The 19,651-nt window shown below is 29.9% G+C and overlaps 3 protein-coding genes across 3 annotated transcripts; 1 reads left to right on the forward strand and 2 right to left on the reverse strand.

Annotated features, from left to right (window-relative positions):
* Window positions 1-848: 848 nt before the first annotated feature.
* LOC126680251 (GATA transcription factor 12-like) lies at window positions 849-2,363 on the reverse strand. Its single transcript, XM_050375334.2, has 2 exons — window positions 1,876-2,363; window positions 849-1,697 (listed from the first exon to the last, which is right to left on the reverse strand). Exons 1-2 carry the CDS (start codon window positions 2,191-2,193, stop codon window positions 1,023-1,025), a joined length of 993 nt encoding a protein of 330 aa, XP_050231291.1. The 5' UTR covers window positions 2,194-2,363; the 3' UTR covers window positions 849-1,022.
* A 6,463-nt stretch (window positions 2,364-8,826) lies between these two features.
* On the reverse strand, window positions 8,827-10,360 carry LOC126683120 (protein transport protein SEC13 homolog B-like). The gene is made up of 2 exons (XM_050378954.2): window positions 10,250-10,360; window positions 8,827-9,960 (listed from the first exon to the last, which is right to left on the reverse strand). Exon 2 carries the CDS (start codon window positions 9,922-9,924, stop codon window positions 9,019-9,021), a length of 906 nt encoding a protein of 301 aa, XP_050234911.1. The 5' UTR covers window positions 9,925-9,960; window positions 10,250-10,360; the 3' UTR covers window positions 8,827-9,018.
* Window positions 10,361-14,444: 4,084 nt separating this feature from the next.
* LOC126682343 (uncharacterized) lies at window positions 14,445-15,969 on the forward strand. Its single transcript, XM_050377991.2, has one exon. The coding sequence runs from the start codon at window positions 14,555-14,557 to the stop codon at window positions 15,101-15,103; it is 549 nt and encodes a 182-aa protein (XP_050233948.1). The 5' UTR covers window positions 14,445-14,554; the 3' UTR covers window positions 15,104-15,969.
* Window positions 15,970-19,651: the final 3,682 nt, after the last annotated feature.

Here is a 19,651-nt window from a genome sequence, read left to right on the forward strand (position 1 = left end):
TATTATTAAAATTTAAAAAAAAAACTAGGTTCAAACTGTTTATTTCTAGTTATAATAGTAAAAGAAAAATTCCTCACTCTTTTTACTTTTTTATAATGCTCCAAAGAATATGGCTTATTTCTATTTGTTTACACCTTTTTTTATTCCTATTTATTCTTTATTTGTTTATTAATCATTTTAATTTCAATCATAAGTTAATGCAAATATTTATAAATTTAATTAGCTCAAAGAATGTGTAATTAGTTATTTATAAACTATATATTTTATATAATTTGTTTTATCACTTCAATTATAATGGTATAAAAATTATTATATTACTTATTATACTCTTAATATATATATATATATATATATATAAAAAGGTAAGATATACATAAAATTTAATGGAAATAGTATTAATTAATATTTATTTTAAATGATAATGAAAGTTTAAAGTAGCAATGCATACAAAAAATTATTATTTTTAAATTCCAAATATGAAGAAAGCTAAGACTCACTCAACTTCTTGAAGAGATGAACTTTTGCAGTCAAATTTTAACTTAACTTTGAAACAAAGAAATGAAAAGGAGCAATTTAAAATTGGGCTATCAAGAAAAATGGAAAAATACATATGAAAGAATGATTATGAACTTGCCAACTAACTCTTCATGTGCAAATATACATTTGGGCATGGACACACCATACTTTGTGTGGGCCAAGGTTGCATTAAAGTTTTATCACCATATCATAAAATTGTCACCAAATTTTTCTTAATTTTTCATCAACTATACTATATATTATGTATCAATCTATAATTAATTAAGGTATTGTTAATTTGATTAGATAATCATTTTGATGATTCTTGCCAATGGAAAAAAATTAAGAGTTCCATTATTGAGTCTACAAGCAAATAACTTCCATTTTTTGTCTCCTTTCCCCCATAATTCTATTATTTTTTGTTTGAGAAAAATTAAAAACTACAAAATTAATTCAAAATTTGAGGACACAATACTAAAAATTAATTAATTCTACCTCAAAGACCACTAAATCATATGCCTAAAATTGGGTCCAGTGTGATGATGAATCAAGTAATCATCACCACCATTAGATACACCAAAGATTGAATTGTGGTGTAGATATTGTTCTTGCTGTGCCCTTTGCATTTCTTTCTGCCTCCTAAGCTCCACAACTTTCCTATGTGAATTCGAATGCTTTGTTGACACAAATGTCGGACTGGCAGCGGGTCGGTATTCGGATACCAACCGACCCGACTTGTACCGAACCCCACAAGCATTACACAATGTTTTCGGACCCATGGGCCCAGTCCGCCATTGAGGAGTCTTTTCGGTAGCACAATGAAGACATTTTCGAACCGGAGCATCCGTACCTGGATTGACTTCGCCATTTCTTTGATTCTCGGACGATGCTTTAATATTAACGGGCGACGAAAGATGAAGAAGGCGCGTGGACCAATCACATGGGGCAGCTCGAGAGCGCTTGGAACGGGCTTTACCGGGTAATGGTGTTTCGGGCCTGAACATCGGGTTATTAGGGTTACGGGCCAATTGGTCCGAGTGGGACTCAGATGATGAGGATTCGGGTGTGGGTGCTTTGGCTCCGGGAAAAATATGGAGGTAGTTAGCTTGTAAATTTTGCTTGGTAGAGAATGAGTCTTCAACAAAATTCGATAGCCATTCTAGCTCCGCCATGTCATCATACTGTAAAAAAATTGAAAAAATTCAAACTTAAATAACTATTAAAAAAACCTAATTTCCATAGACAATAAATACTAATGATTTTGAAAAAAAAAACAAATTAATAATGTAATAATCTCTAAAAAAAAAATTGAGAAGTGGGTCATTTCTGTATTTCGACTATTTCATTTAATTAACTCACCGGAACGCAAAGCTCGCTAGAGAAATGAGAATCGGAAACGCTCTGATAACCAAATTGGTTGCCGGAAATAGAAGAATTAGGGCTATCATTGGAAGTAAAAGTGGCGCTAGAATGATCAGTAACGGAGTTTTTAGAAATATTATCGAAAAAACCGTCGCTCATTATAGCATCATCGTCGTTAGGAAAATCAAGAAGGTCATCAACGGCAAAATGAGCGTCACCATTTTTCTGACTCTTCTCAGGCAAGAACTCCGCCGCATTAGAAGAAGCTCCTCCGCCGCTGAAATATCCTCCGATGAAGAATTGCGGTGCCTCCATTGAAACTAATAAAATGTATCACTAATTACGTGCGCAACACGTTAGGGATAAAAACGAGAGAATTTTCAAGAAATGTAGAGAGAGAATGGGGTTTAGAGAGAGAAAGTAAGAGCACGAGAGAGTGTTGGAGGTGATGGTCTGGTGGAGTAGGACTGGGTGGGTTTTGATGAGTAAAAGAGGGGTCAAAGTTTAAATATAGGAAAATTAGGGGGCAATTTGTCTTATTTTTTATATTTTATTTTTGCATGGCAGAGAAATATAGATTAAATAATAGGGGAGTCTCTTGCAAGTTCTGTAAAGTTTAATTAAACTAGGGTTCAATGTAAAGTTTAAATAAACCTGATAATTTTCTGTTCTTTTATGGCAGGTTAAATACAATATTACTTGTTTCAAATTTATAGACAAATTATAACAAGTAGAAATATTAAAGTTATTATGTTGTTTAATCAAAATGAGTTAATTTATAATATATTTTTTTCTTTTACTATCTTTTGTTTCCTTTTAATTATATTATCTTTTTAATTTTTTTTTTGAAAAGGATATTATCTTTTAATTAATAAGTGTATGTATTACAATTAATCTTTTAAATAATAGATTATTATCTTAATTTAAAGTTAAAAATTAACAATATTGTTTATTTGAGTAAAAAATTTAAATGTAAACTATGCTATACTTTTTCTTTTCCTTATGTTTTTAAGTTTATGTTTTTAAGTTTTCTTTGGTATTCTTTTGTTTTGTTAAGTAATGAGTTGGCAAGTTAATTTATTTATTGTTACTTATAGTTATAAAGAAAACTGATTACCTATAAGTAATGGTAATGCAATTGCTAGTTGCAATGCACATGACTATACATATAAGAATGTTGATATTCTATAAGTTTAATTTACATTTCAGTTGCAAATATTTGAGATAAAAAAATCATGTTTCCTTTTAAATTAGTTTTATAAATTTGATATCCATTTAAATCAGACTTTTAGATTATACTGAAGAGAAATTAAAATTCATAAAAAATGAAATTATAAAGAAAGTGCATATATATCATAGAACAGAGAAGTGGAATTAATATATTTATGCTTTGGCAATAATTTAAAAAAGAAAATTATAATTAAGCAAAATTTTCTTGATATTATAGAAACAAAAGTGTAATTAGCATTAACAGCAAAGCTGTCAGTTAAAAGAGCGACAGCCATAACACATAAACATGCACATTTCTTCATGTACTATTACTCTTGTTTGCATAATTACCATGCAGCTTTTCGCAATTTTATCTAAGCCAGTTATGTTAATCATTAATTAGGAAAAAAAATCCCCCTGTTTCAATTTAAACGACATTATTTTATTTTATTTAGTTTTCATTTTATTTTCTCCATCACAAATTAGTAGACACTTTAAATAAATATGGATATTAAAATATTTAATATCTAAATAATTGAGTTAATTTATTAAAGTTTCTCTATTTGAAATCATTTTAGGTCTAATTTCGATTTTTTGCCAACATTATACTTGTTCTTATTTAATATAATAATAAATTTTATCTTTTTGTAGTACTCTTTCTAATACATTACGTTATAATTAATGAGGATATAGATAATACTCAATAAAATAACAATTGAGTGCCTATACTTTAAAATAAAATGAAAATAATATACTAATTTAAAATATTATTAATTTAAGACGGAAAGAGTCATTAATAATATTTGTTAATAATTTATGTTATTTTTTACCGGCTTTAATGAACATTTTAGACATTAATTTTAGAGAGATATGTTATATTTAATTTAATAAATAGTAACTTATAATATAAAGTGTAAAGATAATTTTTTCAATTTGGTATAAAGTGATTAGCACAAATAATTAGCTAAGTTACATTTTAAGGTGAAATATATAATTAAAACCCTAAAGAATCGATCTGTGGCAGATTTTGTCGCTGTGATTCCTCCATTAGTGTCCAAGTTTACAGCCCGATTCCTCTGCTCCGAATTATTTTTTTCTCTTGGGAATTGCGCTTTTTTATTTTTATCTCTTTCTTTTTAATTTTTAAGTCACTATTTTTCAACTTAATTTTAAGTAATTAATTTATCTTTCTTATTACAAAATGGCCTATCATTACCTGCTCTTATATTCCCTGCCCACGTTTAAGCACGATGCTTACAGCTCAACTTAATCCAACCAACGGTCATGATCTCATCTATGTGGCTTCTTATCAGAATTATTTTTCACTTTTCAATCTTTTTAAGTTCAAAGTTAAACTAAACTGAAGATATATTTGTTTCATTAGTATTCACTTTGTAAAAATAGATAAAATAAATAAAAAATGTAATTAATGATTTATTAACTTTTAATTACTTTATAAAGGCTGCTTAAGGCTTGTGCTTGATACAGCCTTTAATGTAGAAGATTAACAATAATTGATTGCAATTAAATAAACCTTCACTAATTATTCTTTTTAATATTAACTAAAATAAAATTATCAAAATGCTTTTATATCTTATTCTTTTATTTCTTAATTTTATAAATTGAATTATATATATTTTTGAAATAAAATTATAAAAATTACATGAAAATCCTAAATTGTCATGTATAGACAAATAAATATTTCAAGTAAATTTATATCCTTGTCATCTATTTATATTTTATAGACAGATTTATTTATCTATTTTTGTTTAAATTACTATATCAACTATCTTTTCAAGTAAATTTACATCTTGATTCTAAAAAAAAGTAAATTTATATTCTTGTTCAATTGATCAATTATAGCTATCAATTTTCTCCAAATTAAACATTAATTTACAAATAAAAGTAATTTTGAACTTCAACTCAAAATAAGTAACGTTAAATTAAAATTGTTAAATCAATTAACAAGATAATGCTAAGGTGTCGGATTAAACATTTCTTTCAAAACTTACAGAATGAGTCAGAGAGCCCTAGTCATTAGACACTAATCCCTAAATTAAGGTTAACATTAATTAACCTATCATAAAATGGATAAGTTTTCATTTATAACCACTAGTACTACTAGTACTAATTTATTGATTTTTATGTCTGAATATATTACTCCCTCCGGTTTATAATATTTGTCGCATTTGAGAAATTTATTTGTCCATAATATTTGTCATGTTATAATATTAAGAGAATGTTAATTGCTATTTTTTCATGTTTGCCCCCATTAATTTATTGAAAGAATTACAATAAATAAATGAAAATAGTGTCATAAATATAAATAAATTTCAATATCGGGTTAACTTAGTAAAAGTGTCTATAAATTAAGACATATTAATTGTTTTTTAGTTCTTGTGCTAAAGTCAAATGCGACAAATATTATGGACTGGAGGGAGTAATTTTTGTAAATGCTCACCTAATTATTGCTTCAGTTTTACAGCGGTAAAACAGTAAATTTAAGAAAATAGTGACAACATTAACTCAACTAATCACTGATTAATTTGATTAATTAAGTTATGAAGTCTTAAGAAAAAAGAGTTAAGTAGGGCCCATGGAGCACGTGACAAAGGAGGTGGTAGTGTCAGCAATCATGTGACTTCTTATTTAGGCTTAAATTTTTTTTAAAAAAAGGCAATAAAATGTAAGGAGGTGGGTCAAAACCTCCACGTGGCTGTAACCCACTTGAGGCTTTCCCTTGATGCTTCTTTCGCACGTGCGTTTGTGCTTCATCATCAATTCATCTCCGGCAAACTAACAAAAGTTCGTTTCCGCCCCTTCAATTTTTCAAAAAGATCAAAAGTGTCCAAATTTACGTTTTCTAATTAAATACAACACACAATTTGTCAGTTTTGTATCAACTTACACACCAATTTGGGTTAGCTTGTCAATGTTAGGGTGTAAACTGACTAGAAATGGTAAACTATAGGCTTTTTGTCATAAAAATCTAAGATTTTGATATTTTAACGTTATAGCAAGCTAGAGGGGTGAAATGACATTGTTGTCCAAAAATCTAGGTATTCATGTGTGCATCAATCGATTCGGTTCAATAGAATAAATAATTGTTCAGTTTTTAAAGAAAATAAAAATTAAATCGAATTAAAGACTAAATTTTAGTTCAATTCAGTTTGATTTTCGATTCAATAAAAATATAAGAATTTTGTTCCTTTCTTAATTCAAATGAAAAAATATTAAATATTAAATTTAGAAATCAATTCAAAACTAAATTGTAATATAACGTACATCTTAAACATTTGAATATATAAAGAAACAATACTATCCTAAAACCAACAACGGTATCTTTAAAAAAAATTATATGAATGTGTTTCACTTTTTTTTTTTTGGTTTTTCAGTTTTTTTTTTTAAATAAAAAAGTTCTATTAATCAAAATCTGATTGATCAATCAGTACATAGAATTTTATAATAGAAAGGACACACTTCATGCGTCTAAATAAATTAAAATAATCGTATGATATTAGTTGTTATTGAAAGTATCCATTACAACCTTTAAAACAAGGAAAATTTCGATTGTTAAAAATCAAGCCAAATATTTTTTTTAAAATGCATAAATAAATAAACTAACCTATTATTTTCAGTGTGGTTTGATTCTTACACCCCTCTACTTATATACTACTAACATGATGGCACGGGCAATTGTTGTCACGTGTTTGGCACGTGCAGACTATTTTTCTTTTAAGAAATAGAGAGACAAACTTGCTTCATGATGAATTTAACAAATAAAAGTTGCTTCATTATTGAACATAGGCCAAATGTCTTAAAAAGGCCAAACCTTTCATAAAAATTTCACAGAAATTCCGACCTTTTAATTTTGTCGATTTTGGCCAAAAATAAATTATTTAATTTCAATTGTGGCCAACTTTCAAATTGATTTCAATTTGCCTATGTGACGCCTATGTGGCATGCTAAATATTGAAAGGTCAGGACTTTTGTGAAACCAAATAATCCATTTTTGGCCAAAATCGACAAAATTGAAAGGTCAGGACTTTTGTGAAACCAAATAATCAGTTTTTGGTCAAAATCGACAAAATTGAAAGGTCGGGACTTTTGTAAAACCTTTGTGAAAGGTTTGGCCTTTTTACAACATTTGGCCTAGTATCTATTAGCTAGCTCCAGATTTATTTTCTTTACTCCCTCTGTTCTTTTTTAATTGTCCATTTAGCCAATATTACACATACCAAGATAGTGCTCCTTTTGTCTTAATTTTTAAAGAAAAATACTAATATAACCCTATTAGTCAATAAATGCCTTTTAAGTTAAAATATAGAGTCATTTATTAGGGATGGGTAAATTTGGAAGATAATAGCTAAAATCACATTGAAATTCTAAATAGACAACTAATTAGAAACAAATATATTTTGCTAAATGGACAACTAAAAAAGAACGGATTTAGACCTCAAGTGTTTATTGTGAAAACTATGCGCTTTGTGGCTCAAAGTTTGTGCTCAGTGCTTCTTTCAATTTTCTCATATTAATTGTGCAACAAATTAATTTTACACTAGTCATGTATAATTTTTAATAATTTTAATCGTATCGTAAGTGTTCATTGACTTGTTGTAAATATAACATGACACAATCAATGTACGAGACAAACACTCATTTTCTCCTCTAATTACTTCCCTTCCATTTCGTTTTCAATGGGTGAAATAAAATACTACTCGCTGGTATAGAAGAAGAAAGCTCCATATTTCAATTTATAGTAACACAAATAAAAATATATATTTATTGTTTCAGTGAATACTCAGAGTTGATCATTCTCAAATTCTCCACAACCAAATTATTCAGAGTTCTTATACCTTTTCTCCTTCAAAAGCTTTGAATTTAATTTATAATTCTACAACAACATAATAGGTAGATCTAACGTCAAATTTTATGTCTTTTTTTGGATATTGATTTTCATAGGTACTAAATATCGTCTTACTTCATTTTGCTTTGATTGTTTTGTTTTGATTATTAAACTTTGATTTCATTTCAATAGTAGGTTGCCAGATCAAAATGCATTTATAAACGGTCATTTTATTTTTGTTAATTTTTCAGCTTACCAATCAGATTTTGCTTATTTTGTACATGAAAACTTGCCGCATATGTATTATCTAAATTAAAAACTTTTTGATGAAATGAAAATTTGCAAAAACCGATTGTCACATGGTAAAAGACAAAAGCAAAACCCAATTTCTACATACATACATACATACATATATGGCATAAAAACTTTCCTTTGAGATAAAATTAAAGTTTTAAAAAACTAAAACAAAACAGATAAAAAATGAGTTGGCAAAACAAATCAAAAATGAGTTGGCAAAATAAAATAAGTCATAGTTTAGCAACTCCAAGAGTCAATTACCCATTAAATCTCTCCAAACTATTACTTTAAATCCATTTCAGGAGGGAAATAGCAAGTTTGAAAGACCAAGACTATCAGAGCTACAAAACTGTACCTTAAAAAGAAAAGTATCGACTCTTAAAACACCAACTTAGTTCTTCGTCATTACGGTCTAGTTTTCGAGCATCGAGTTTAGAGCATCAGACCAACTTTCAGCCAATTATGCAATTAAAAATTGGAAACACTACGCAGGGAAAAGGACATACAAACAGCTACACACAACACTAATTCAAGAAAATTATCAAAGAAACAACGGCTAGCAAAAAGCCGCTTACCAGAATACTAAAAACAAAAAATGACACAGAAAGTCCAATGAATTCACATAATTAAATGGATTTTCAATTGCAAACTACACGACATCTAAAATCCAAAATGTTTATCCATAAAACGTCTAAGAAATAAACACTCCAAATATGGATAACATAAGAGAAAAACAAATCTCATAATATAATGAAGTATAGAAAGTTAAAAATTTAAGCACTTCAGGTTTAGGGATCAACTGTTGTCACCTGTTGCCATTCCCCATCTACAGCTTCTTTCCATAACGTCACATTGTTAGTCCCCTCAGCAACAGCCAAGATGTTTCCGGTGAGAGACCACGAGACTCTCCAAACAGGGGACTTGAAATCATGCAAGACCTTACCTTCCCACTGATCCCCGTCTTTTACGACGGTCCATATAATAACTTTCCCATCCTGAGATGCACTGGAAATAGTCGATTTTGGAAGACCCAAGTTGGGTGCCCACGCAACATCCCTCACCCAATCTGTATGCATTTGAAGAGCGGGAAAGCAATCCATCTTCCAGCTCCCATTATAAAGCTTCCACACTTTCACAGTATTGTCACAACCACCTGAGCATAGCTTCTGAACAGGGTCGAGCAAACCAGAACCAACAAGAGCACCGGGAGCAGTTGATGGAGCCCACGAAACTGACGTTACCCCAACGGGGTGAGCTTGACCAATCTTCGCCGTATCCCAGCTCCCATCAGCTTGAGCAGTAAAGACCGAAATATCTCCATCCGAAGAACCACACGCCAAACAAAGACCAACTTCATGAGGCGCCCAAGCAATTGAATTAACTGAAGATTTATGATTATCAAAAACATGAGCCTGAGTCCACTCATGCTGAGCACTCTCCTTCCAAATTATAATACGACCATCGTAAGAACACGAAGCGAGCAAAGACCCGAACTTCGGGTGCGCCCAAGCTAATTGCCAAACAGGTCCAACATGACCAGTTAGTTTCGCAAGCTGCTGAGAGGTATTATTACCAACCCCGATAATTCTAATCGAGTGGTCCGACGAAGCCGTCGCGATCCGCTTACCGAAATAATCCATCACCACATCATGAATTGTATCCTCATGACCAGTCTCAATCTTTTGAGGAGGCATTCTCTCAATTTATCAAAATAAACTAATCCTTTTCGCCTGCCCAATCAATAAAATATTAAAATTCATTTCATGCCCATTTAGAACAATCTGAATACAAGTAATTCAAGTAATTCATAACCTAGGGCGAACATCCAAACATAATAACTACATTTCCATCTTACATGATAAATTCCAGATGTAAATTAGATTTAAGAAATAGCAAATTAAAATGTCAAGATCAAGAAATTTAGGGATCGGTTAAAATATTAATCTATTGAATACCTAAAAGGGCATAGAAAATCGTGAAATTGAGAAAATAATTTGAGGAAAAAGAATTAAACGGTACCTGAATTTGATAGCGGCGATGAGAAAGCGAGATCTGAGGAGAGGGAGCGGAAGAACCAGCGAGAGAGACGAGTTTTGTGGTTTGGTTTGTTTCTCCGGTTGAATTAGATCAAAAGGCCATTACTTTCGGAGTTTTGGGCATTAATAATTGGGCTATGGCCTTGGGTCTTAAGCTAATGGGCCATATTTATTTTATATATTATAAGAAACTAATTTATATTTTGTTTTGTTTTGTCTAATCTAGGTTAGTTGTTAGCGGGAGTTAGCAGAAATTAATTGTTATTTTTAATAGCTTTTGATTTATTTTTTAAATCAAGTAAAACTACAGGCTATGGAGTGTAGGGATCGAACCTCAGACCTCATGAACAAAAATTGATTTAACTATTATGCTAAGCCTCACGTTAATAGCCTTTGATTTGTTTTTTTAAACCAAACACCTCTTTAATAGCCTTTGATTTATTTTTTAAACCAAACACCCCTTTAATAGTCTTTGATTTATTTTTTAAACCAAATGAAACTACAGGCAATGGAGTGTAGGGATCGAACCTCCGAACTCATGAACAAAAACTGACTTACTATTAGGTTAAGCCCTCAAGTACTAAAAATAATTGTTATTATTTCAGATGAGTTAAAAGCACTAATAAATCTTTGTTTAATTCTAAAATGATATTATAGATTGATTTATTTTTTAAAGAATTATTGAATTTTAATTTGTTGATCACCAATTAGTACTTAATGATATCTAACCGGAAAGTTGACAAAGAATTAGAATTTGGACGTGACGTGGTAAGTATGAGTGGATATTTTATTTATTAAAAGGTATATAGTTCGGATTTCGGTTCTACGACTGCTTTTTGTAGTTTGATTTTACTAAAATAGCGACTAATGATCAACAAATTAAAATTTGGTAGCCTTAAAAAAATAAATCAATCTTAAATATATATTTTAAAATTAATCAAAAGTCAGTAACTTCCAATTTTTTTTATTTTTTTTTATAATTGGGGGAGGGGGAGTGCTGCTTGTGGGAGGAATTGAACCCACGATCTTGAAAGTTTGATGTTCAGCATTTATATCATTTGAGCTACAACTCGTATGTAACTTCCAATTATTTTAACCCCTTTTTAGATATTCAAATGTTAAAAAGGGGACGAGCTCGCTAATTCTCAAAATTATTATTTTCATTTCATTGAAGATTAATGAGTAAAATTTAATGGAAAAACGTTAAGCAACTAATCTTAATAGCCTGTTTTTCGATGCTTTCATAGTCAGAAAATGGACTGCCTTTTTCTAATTGAAAAGGCCAAATTCAAAGAAAGGAAAAATACACAGACGGCAACATTAATTATTTTCTTTAAGTTCTTAAAAACTGATTTTCATTAATTACCACTCCCGTTTCAAAAATTTAAAATTCTTCTGTTCTTTTTCATAATCAAGTTGTTTTTAATTAGATTATAAATCCCATCAAAATTAGCTACTTTTTTTACAATTTTGCTTCATCATCGAACCAGCATTTTTAAGGTACTAGTTAATTTTACATTTTTCACTGTATAAATATTCATATTTGATTACTAAATTTGCTACCATATATTGTTCATTGGTGTATAAATTATTCGAAAAATAATTTAAAATTGACTAGAGAAATTCGAATCTAGCTCGAATCCTGGCTCAAGTTTAATCTCAAGTCGGCCTCGATTATCAGGTAAGAGATTAATGAGGTTTGTGAGCTTAAGCTTAAGACGGTCTTTTCTTTAAATATTGACTTTCTATATCTCCAAAATTTAAATTTTTATCCTCTTAATTGATATATAAAATAAAAAAAATTAAGATGACAATATTTTAAATGCATCACATAATATAATATTTTTATGTAATTACTTTTATTAAATTCAAACTTACTCGAGTTGTGTTCGAGTAGTTTGGATGTCATTCTAACTCGAATTTGAGAATGTAATTTAACCTAAATCGTCACGATAAGTTTAATCATCAAGCATAACACAAAAATTAAAATTTTGATGAATCATTTTGACTGCAGGGATCAATGGAAGAAAATTTAATCTCCCATCAGCCGAATGAGCGAATCAAGAAATGGAAAGGATTGGACAAACAGATTGGTATTAAAATTTTGTTGGTTGTACTAATTTTTATGTGGTTTTTCCACCAATTGAACTCTCACTACATCAATTACAATGTGAAATATCATAAAATTCCAAGTGAAAGAAATATAAGATTAATTAATTATTATTTGGGGCGGAAGGGATTAATGGATTATGGAGATGATAATGAGATTGAAGTGAAGAATATAAATGGTGATGATCATTTTGAATATCCAAATCAAGAATCAGAAATTATAGAGATGGTCACTAATGAAGATATCTCTCAAGTTTTTCTTGATGAGAATGGTGTTCCGCCGGATGCATCCTTCACATTTTTGGATTCGTAGGCCGGATTATGGGGCTAGGTATCTGGTGGTCGGTCAAACTCGTATATATATCTTGAACTGAATTTAAATATTTTTATTTTAATTTCTTTATACCCGTAGCCTGTAATAAATTCATTTTATATGGACGAGATTGAATTTTTAATTATTTAAATTTTAATGTAGATTTAAAAAAATTTAGACCAAACACGTATGCTATAATGTTAAACCGGACTTCAAAGGTAGATATAAGATCTAGACAGAACTTAAAATTGCGTTTAAAAGAGAAAACCCGGTTGGATCTAGGAATTCCATCCAAGGTCGGTACATGTACAGGTCTAAATGTATTAAACGACGTCGATTTGGCATAAAGCATAAATAGGTCCGTCCTCCACAAGATCAACCCACACCATATATTAAAGCTTAAATTTCGTTTCCTTCACTACTACTGTAAATTCACAGTCTTTTTCTTTATTGTTTATCTTTTCGTGACACCAAAATTCAACTGTTTGAGGAATTATTGGCATGAATTAGATGCTCGTGAAGCAAAGCTATGTTATGGTTGTGAATAGCTTATGAAGTCATTTTCGTTAATGTAATTATCATTTTAATTAATTAGAAAACGATATGTGTATAGTAGTAGAATATATGGCTTGAATAGTCTGACATGTGATTAATTCTCAATTTGTGTACTTACTTTTGGAGGAACAAATAATTGGTTAAAGGGAAAATTAATGGAAGATAAGAAAAAAACAATTCCTAACATTTAAAATATTTAATTTAGAAAAAGTAATAATATTAAGCTCATTAGAACATACAGGATAATTAAAGGATTATATATACATAAACGTTGTCGAGTTTATTAATCAAAAACTGCCCTCTTAAAGTTTAAGGTTTCCGTTATAAGAAAATAATGGAACTCTAATAATATACTGAAAAGGAATTATGAATGAAATTAATAAATAGATATATTTATGATTATAAAAATTGTAATTGTAATTTAATTTGGAGGAATAAACGAATGAATTTGGCCCAAAAGCGACGATCATCATGAGCAAAGCTGATGTGTATCGATAATTGGTTCATTTGCGATCAAATGAGATTTAGAATTCGTCTAATTCGCACTAGCTACCACTATCTAAATTATTTTGATCCTATTTTCCCATAAATTTCAAATCCGCATCCACATTTCTGCATCATCAAGTAACTTCGGAAAAGATACTGATAATGATTAATTAATGATCAATTTAATTTTGGAAATATATTTAAGAATGGTTTAATTTAGTTATATATATATAACATATGCATATATAGCATATATAGAAATCAGAAAAGTTTTCTCAAAAAAAAAATATCAGAAAAGTTAATTATCAAGTGCCTCATTTGATACAAAGATCCATTGCAATTATTTACTCCAACTAGCTAGTAGTCATTTTTAAATCAACTATTAGTCTGTAGAAAAGGAACGGTAGAGGAAAATCTACACTCTAAATACATACCCAAAAAGGCAAAATAACAGTAAAATATGAAAAAAAATATCTTCTATCCTTCCTAATATATGGTTCATAAGTTTAACACTATATTTTTAAAAAATATAAAAAGTTAATCTATACCCATTTGCTTTTTCTAAATCTTTCTTGAAAAATCATGAAAGTTCACGGTTGTTCACGCTTGCATTGATGATTGACAGGTGAATTTCCAAGATCCACATATATTTTACTCTTCAAAATCTCAAGAAACACAAGTGATCTACTATATATATGCATCTTCATCTTATTATCTATCTACCATATATGCATGCAAAATTAAAACTTGCTTTCCAAGTTATCTCTCAACATTTCACCACTCTCATCAAAACCCTAATTCATCAAGAGAAGTTTTAAGAAAAATATGGCACCACCACATGGAGAGGCAATCACCTTGTCATCCAAGCCACCAAGACTGTCCAACGACAGTCTTCACCGAACGAAATCCGACATGTCATTCGAATTGAGCAAAGAATTCGCAATGAACGACGTAAGCGACTTCAAACTCCCGGCCCTCCCGGCAATCTCGGAGGTTGAGGATGCGAAATGCGAGTGTTGCGGAATGAGCGAAGAGTGCACGCACGAATACATCGATCGGATTCGAAACAAATTCTTAGGGAAATGGATTTGTGGATTGTGCTCCGAGGCAGTGAAAGAAGAAATGGAAAAAGGTGGGAAAAAAATGGAAGAAGCCCTGAATATACATATGAGTGCTTGTGCTAGGTTTAATAAGTTCGATAGGGCTTATCCAGTTCTGTTCCAAGCTGAAGCCATGAGGGAAATGTTGAAAAGAAGCACAAGAAGGACTCAATCTTTTCCTAAAGGCTCTCAGAAGAATAATAGTGGAGGAATTGCTAGGAGTTCTAGCTGTATTGCAGCTATTACTAGAGATATGAATTCTTTGGGAAATTGAGCATAAATTACCCTAAATTAACTTATGCCCTAATCTATTAATTATTTTACTTCTTTTTGGCGTTTTTGAGATTCGGCTAAAGCTCGAATTTTGTGTAGCAATTACGGTTATTCAACTATAGTACTTTTGTAGAACGGTTATCGACGTTCAATGTGTTATGTTTTGGTGACTCGACATTCATTTATCAAATAACGAGAGGTTAACCGATTATTTCATGCTAAGTTTTATCTATGTGACAATCTGTCGGCCACATAGGTGAGATTTAGCCTGAATTGATAACCTCATGTTGTTTAGAAAATGAATATTGAATTATAAAATGTCGGTAGTCGTTTTGGAAATTTATTATAGTGGGGTAAGCGTATAATATTTATAACCCAAGGTTTTTCCTAGCTTCCTTTTTTCAAGAACCAGCCTTTATAACTAGGTTTTTTTTGGTTGGATTCAATCTTTATTTCTTCATTAAGGGGCTAGTATTTATAAATTTCTTACTTTGGTTGGTACCATTTCTAGCAATCATATGTAACAAGATTTCTTTTTTATTTTTGGAGTCAAGGGATTTTATTTAATCAATAGGAATTGTCTTTAGAGGGAAAAACACTAAAGCGAACCTAGTTCGCTCCGTAAGATTAGGAATTGTCCAATAATCAGTGGTACGTGATATTATTGAATGTTATACGAGATTCCGGGTTTGAAGTCAGAGTCGGATCAGAATTCTGTATTCTCTTGTGGTTTCTGCCATTTTCGTTGTCAAGCTATAGCTAGAAGAAACTGTCTAATTTAACCGACATGGATGTAATAATAACAAGAGGCTTTAAGTTGTTGTAACCCTCAATGTCTTTAATTAATTTTTAGTTCAGTTTCATGTATCAAGATTTTATATTATGAATTCAATAAATTATTTATGTTTCCTTTGAACTTTAATTAATTAGATTTGTTTTTCTTTTGCTTTATAGTTTACGTACTCGTGATCAAACAACATAAAGTTAGATATAGCAGGCAAAAATATTGCCTCTAGACACATATATCGTATTGTATCATTTTAAACACATGAAAAAAAAATGTATGTTTTGAAATCCCTTATTAACATCTCACCTTTTCAAAAAAATATTCAAATACATATACCAACCTTTCAAAAATGTAGATTTTAGCCTAATTTTTTTTTTGATGAATTATTTTAGCTTAATTTTAATTAGTTCACTTCAAATGTTGCCAATTATTTATTTTTTTCAAAAGACAGCCAAATCTTTTCAAAAAAAAAATTATGGCCTTTTTTTATGGGTGTGTTTTATTAAAAAAGAAAAGATCGTGCCATAAATGAAAAAAATTGAAAAAGTTCCGCTTTAAAAAAAAAAATTATTCCTACAATTGAAATATTCATCAAAATTGGGCCCGAATTAACATTTTTGAAAGGTTGAATATAAATGATAAAATCAAAAAAGTGAAGTATTTTGGAGTTACTATGCCATTGAAAAGTTGTAAAATGTTTTTTTTCCTTGTACAAAATATTGATTTTAGAAAGAAAAAAATTAAAAATGTATATTTATTAAAATTACTCATAACTCAACCAAATAAACTTTTATTTCATGTGAGGATTGCCAACAGAATTCAAATACAGTCGACCCTCTGATAATTAATACAAATGGTGGATCAAAAATTTATTAATTATTGGAATTATTAATTTATTGAATTTGTATAAAAAATTATAAAAAATATTTTAAAGCATCTACATTAATAGACCTAATATTAATATTATATTATAAAAAAAACTAACTAAATACACTTTACAATCACTCAATTTAAAAGAAACAATTTTATATTCAATTTAAAAAAATATCAATTGATATCAAATCAAAAAATAATTATTAAGAAGTTGTATTCAAAAAGTAAAATATTTCTTAATATTTTATTTACTAGAGATACTTTTTTTTTAACAGAGATAGAACTACACTATTACAAACAAACTACAGATATACTACTATTTACAAATTTAAACGCCATTCACGCCATCCACATCGTTTACGTTGAATTTATCGCTATTCCGAGCTCGCCAAACATGGCGGACGATGCCGCAGCCGCTTGCTTCTGACGCTTCTGACGCTTCGTACCTTCCTCCATATATCTTCAATATCTTCATCTTCTTTTGTCCACGAGGGGATTCGAACCCACACCCTCTTAGACTTGATGCCTCACTCTTAGCCAACTGAGCTAGAGGTCATTGGCTACTAGAGATACTTTACTTACTTTAATTTGTTTATCTAATAATTTCTTTTAAAATTTTTCAAAAGAATAAGAAAGTCATAATTTGATGGTATTTTAACTTCCACTTTATGAATTAAGGTTAGTATTGTCTCAAATAAATTATCAATTGTTATATTTCTTTAAAAAAATCTCTCTAATAATTAATATTCATGTAGAATATATTTTAAATTTTATTAATTATTAAATAATAGAATTATTAATTATCCGACGTGTAACGAAGTTGGTTCTCTCAATTTTCTATTAATTATTAGAATTATTAATTTATAGAATATTAACTATTAGAGGGTCGACTGTAGAAATGTTTTCAACAGGCTTATATTTAAGAGATTTTTAGACAAATACCCTCAGAATGATAAAATAATATCAACGACACCAGTTGACTAAAAATTATTGAAATATACAGTTTGACTGAAAAATTATTGCCAAAATACGATTCCTCATGTTTCCATCTTAAATTGATTATGCTGCTAATGGCAGCTTTATCAAACTCTACAGCTACATCTCGTGTGGCGGAAGCATCTCGCCATCAACTTCCTCCTCGTGCGGCGGAGGCATCTCGCCGTCAACTTCCTCCTCGTGCGGCGGAGGCATCTCGCCGTCAACTTCCTCCTCGTGCGGCGGAGGCATCTCGCCGTCAACTTCCTCCTCGTGCGGCGGAAGCATCTCGCCGTCACCTTCCTGCTGTGAAAATGCCGTTTTAAGATGGTGCCGCGGAAATGCAGTGAGGAAGGAGGGCTGTTGTGGAGGTGATTTTGGTTGTGGAGATGATTTTGGTCCAGCGGAATATGTGTATGGATTTTTGGTTCCTGAAAATGCCTATGTGGCTATGGCCTATGTGCATGGATTTTGGTTTGCTGTTAGTCCCTGGGTTGGAAAAAAAAGTCGTACTCTAAGTTGCCCTTCATGTGTTTGTGATAAGTGCTAAATGAAAGTTTTATCATTGTAGTTCCATGAATAAGTGTAAAGCGGCAATAACTAATTATTAATGAAGTCATTACTTCCTAATGCGCTTCCTAATGCCACCACGTATCTACCTTCTTGAAAGAATTTTTGTGTTGCTTGTTGCCCCATTTTTTTAATCATAAGTTGTCGTGTTCCTTTAAATAACTCTATTTGCTTGTTTAAACAAAACCTTTGAATCTGCACAAGTCCAATTATTTTGCAATGTTAACATAAAACTCTATATCAAACGAAAGGAATGAAAAATATGAAAGATGAAAAAAACAATAATTTTATATGAATAAATTTCAAATATTAATGTTTTAATTTGCTGTTAGTTTTCCATCTTTATTCACTAAATTGCACCCATATTTTTGGTGAATATTAGGAAAGCTATTAATAGATTCCACCCATTAAATTGATTTATTTTCGGTTAGGAAACCTATTTAGTAACCTGATAGTAAACTTTTACTAACAGTTTACTAAATTATTAGCAATTTATTTTCGGTTCATTTTCGGATTGTTAATAAATAAATTTACTATCGGTTCACTTAAAAACCAAAATTACTAACGGTTTACTAAACGATAATTTAGTGTTTTACTATTAATTTACTAAAAAATAAGTTAGTTTACTAACGGTTAACTATCGTTTTACTAAAAGAATATAGTTAATTTATTAAATATAAAGTATAATTTATTTATTATCTGTTTACTAACAGTTTACTATCTGTTTACTAAAAGATAAGTTAATTTACTAATCGTTTACTAACACTTTACTATCGTTTTACTAAAAAAAATATTTAATTTATAAAGTATAAAGTACAGTTAATTGTTTAGCAAAAAATATATTTTAGCAAGACAGAAACTTTGGCATGATATATTAGCAAATCATTTACTTGAGCAAAAAACTGGAAAAATAAATAAATGCTAGAAAAAAATTAATTTGAAGAAGTGAAAGTATATGCTGCAAACTATGATATAATTGTACATACTCCTTTGTCTTTCATGACGATATGCGCTACTTTAATTCAACAATACCTATAACGAGTTTGATTTTTCTCTTTCGGACGGAGACTCCATTTTTTTTCTTTCAATTCGTATCTCTCTATTGTAGTATCAGTGGAATGAAGAGTTTTATTGAGTTGTGACTTCATGCTCTTAATTTTTGCCTACATCAAAGAATGAGTTTAAAGAATTATGGTGAGGTAGAAGTAGAAGTAGAACAGATCTTACCAAGAAAATGAGAAACAAATAGTTAGACGTCAATTTACAATCACCACTTCCAACAGAAATGCATCAATGAAAGGAAATATTTATTTAAAGTATATAAATATTTTAAATTTATTTTTT

The sequence above is a fragment of the Mercurialis annua genome, linkage group LG5 (assembly GCF_937616625.2).
Source record: "Mercurialis annua linkage group LG5, ddMerAnnu1.2, whole genome shotgun sequence".
Lineage (NCBI taxonomy): Eukaryota > Viridiplantae > Streptophyta > Magnoliopsida > Malpighiales > Euphorbiaceae > Mercurialis > Mercurialis annua.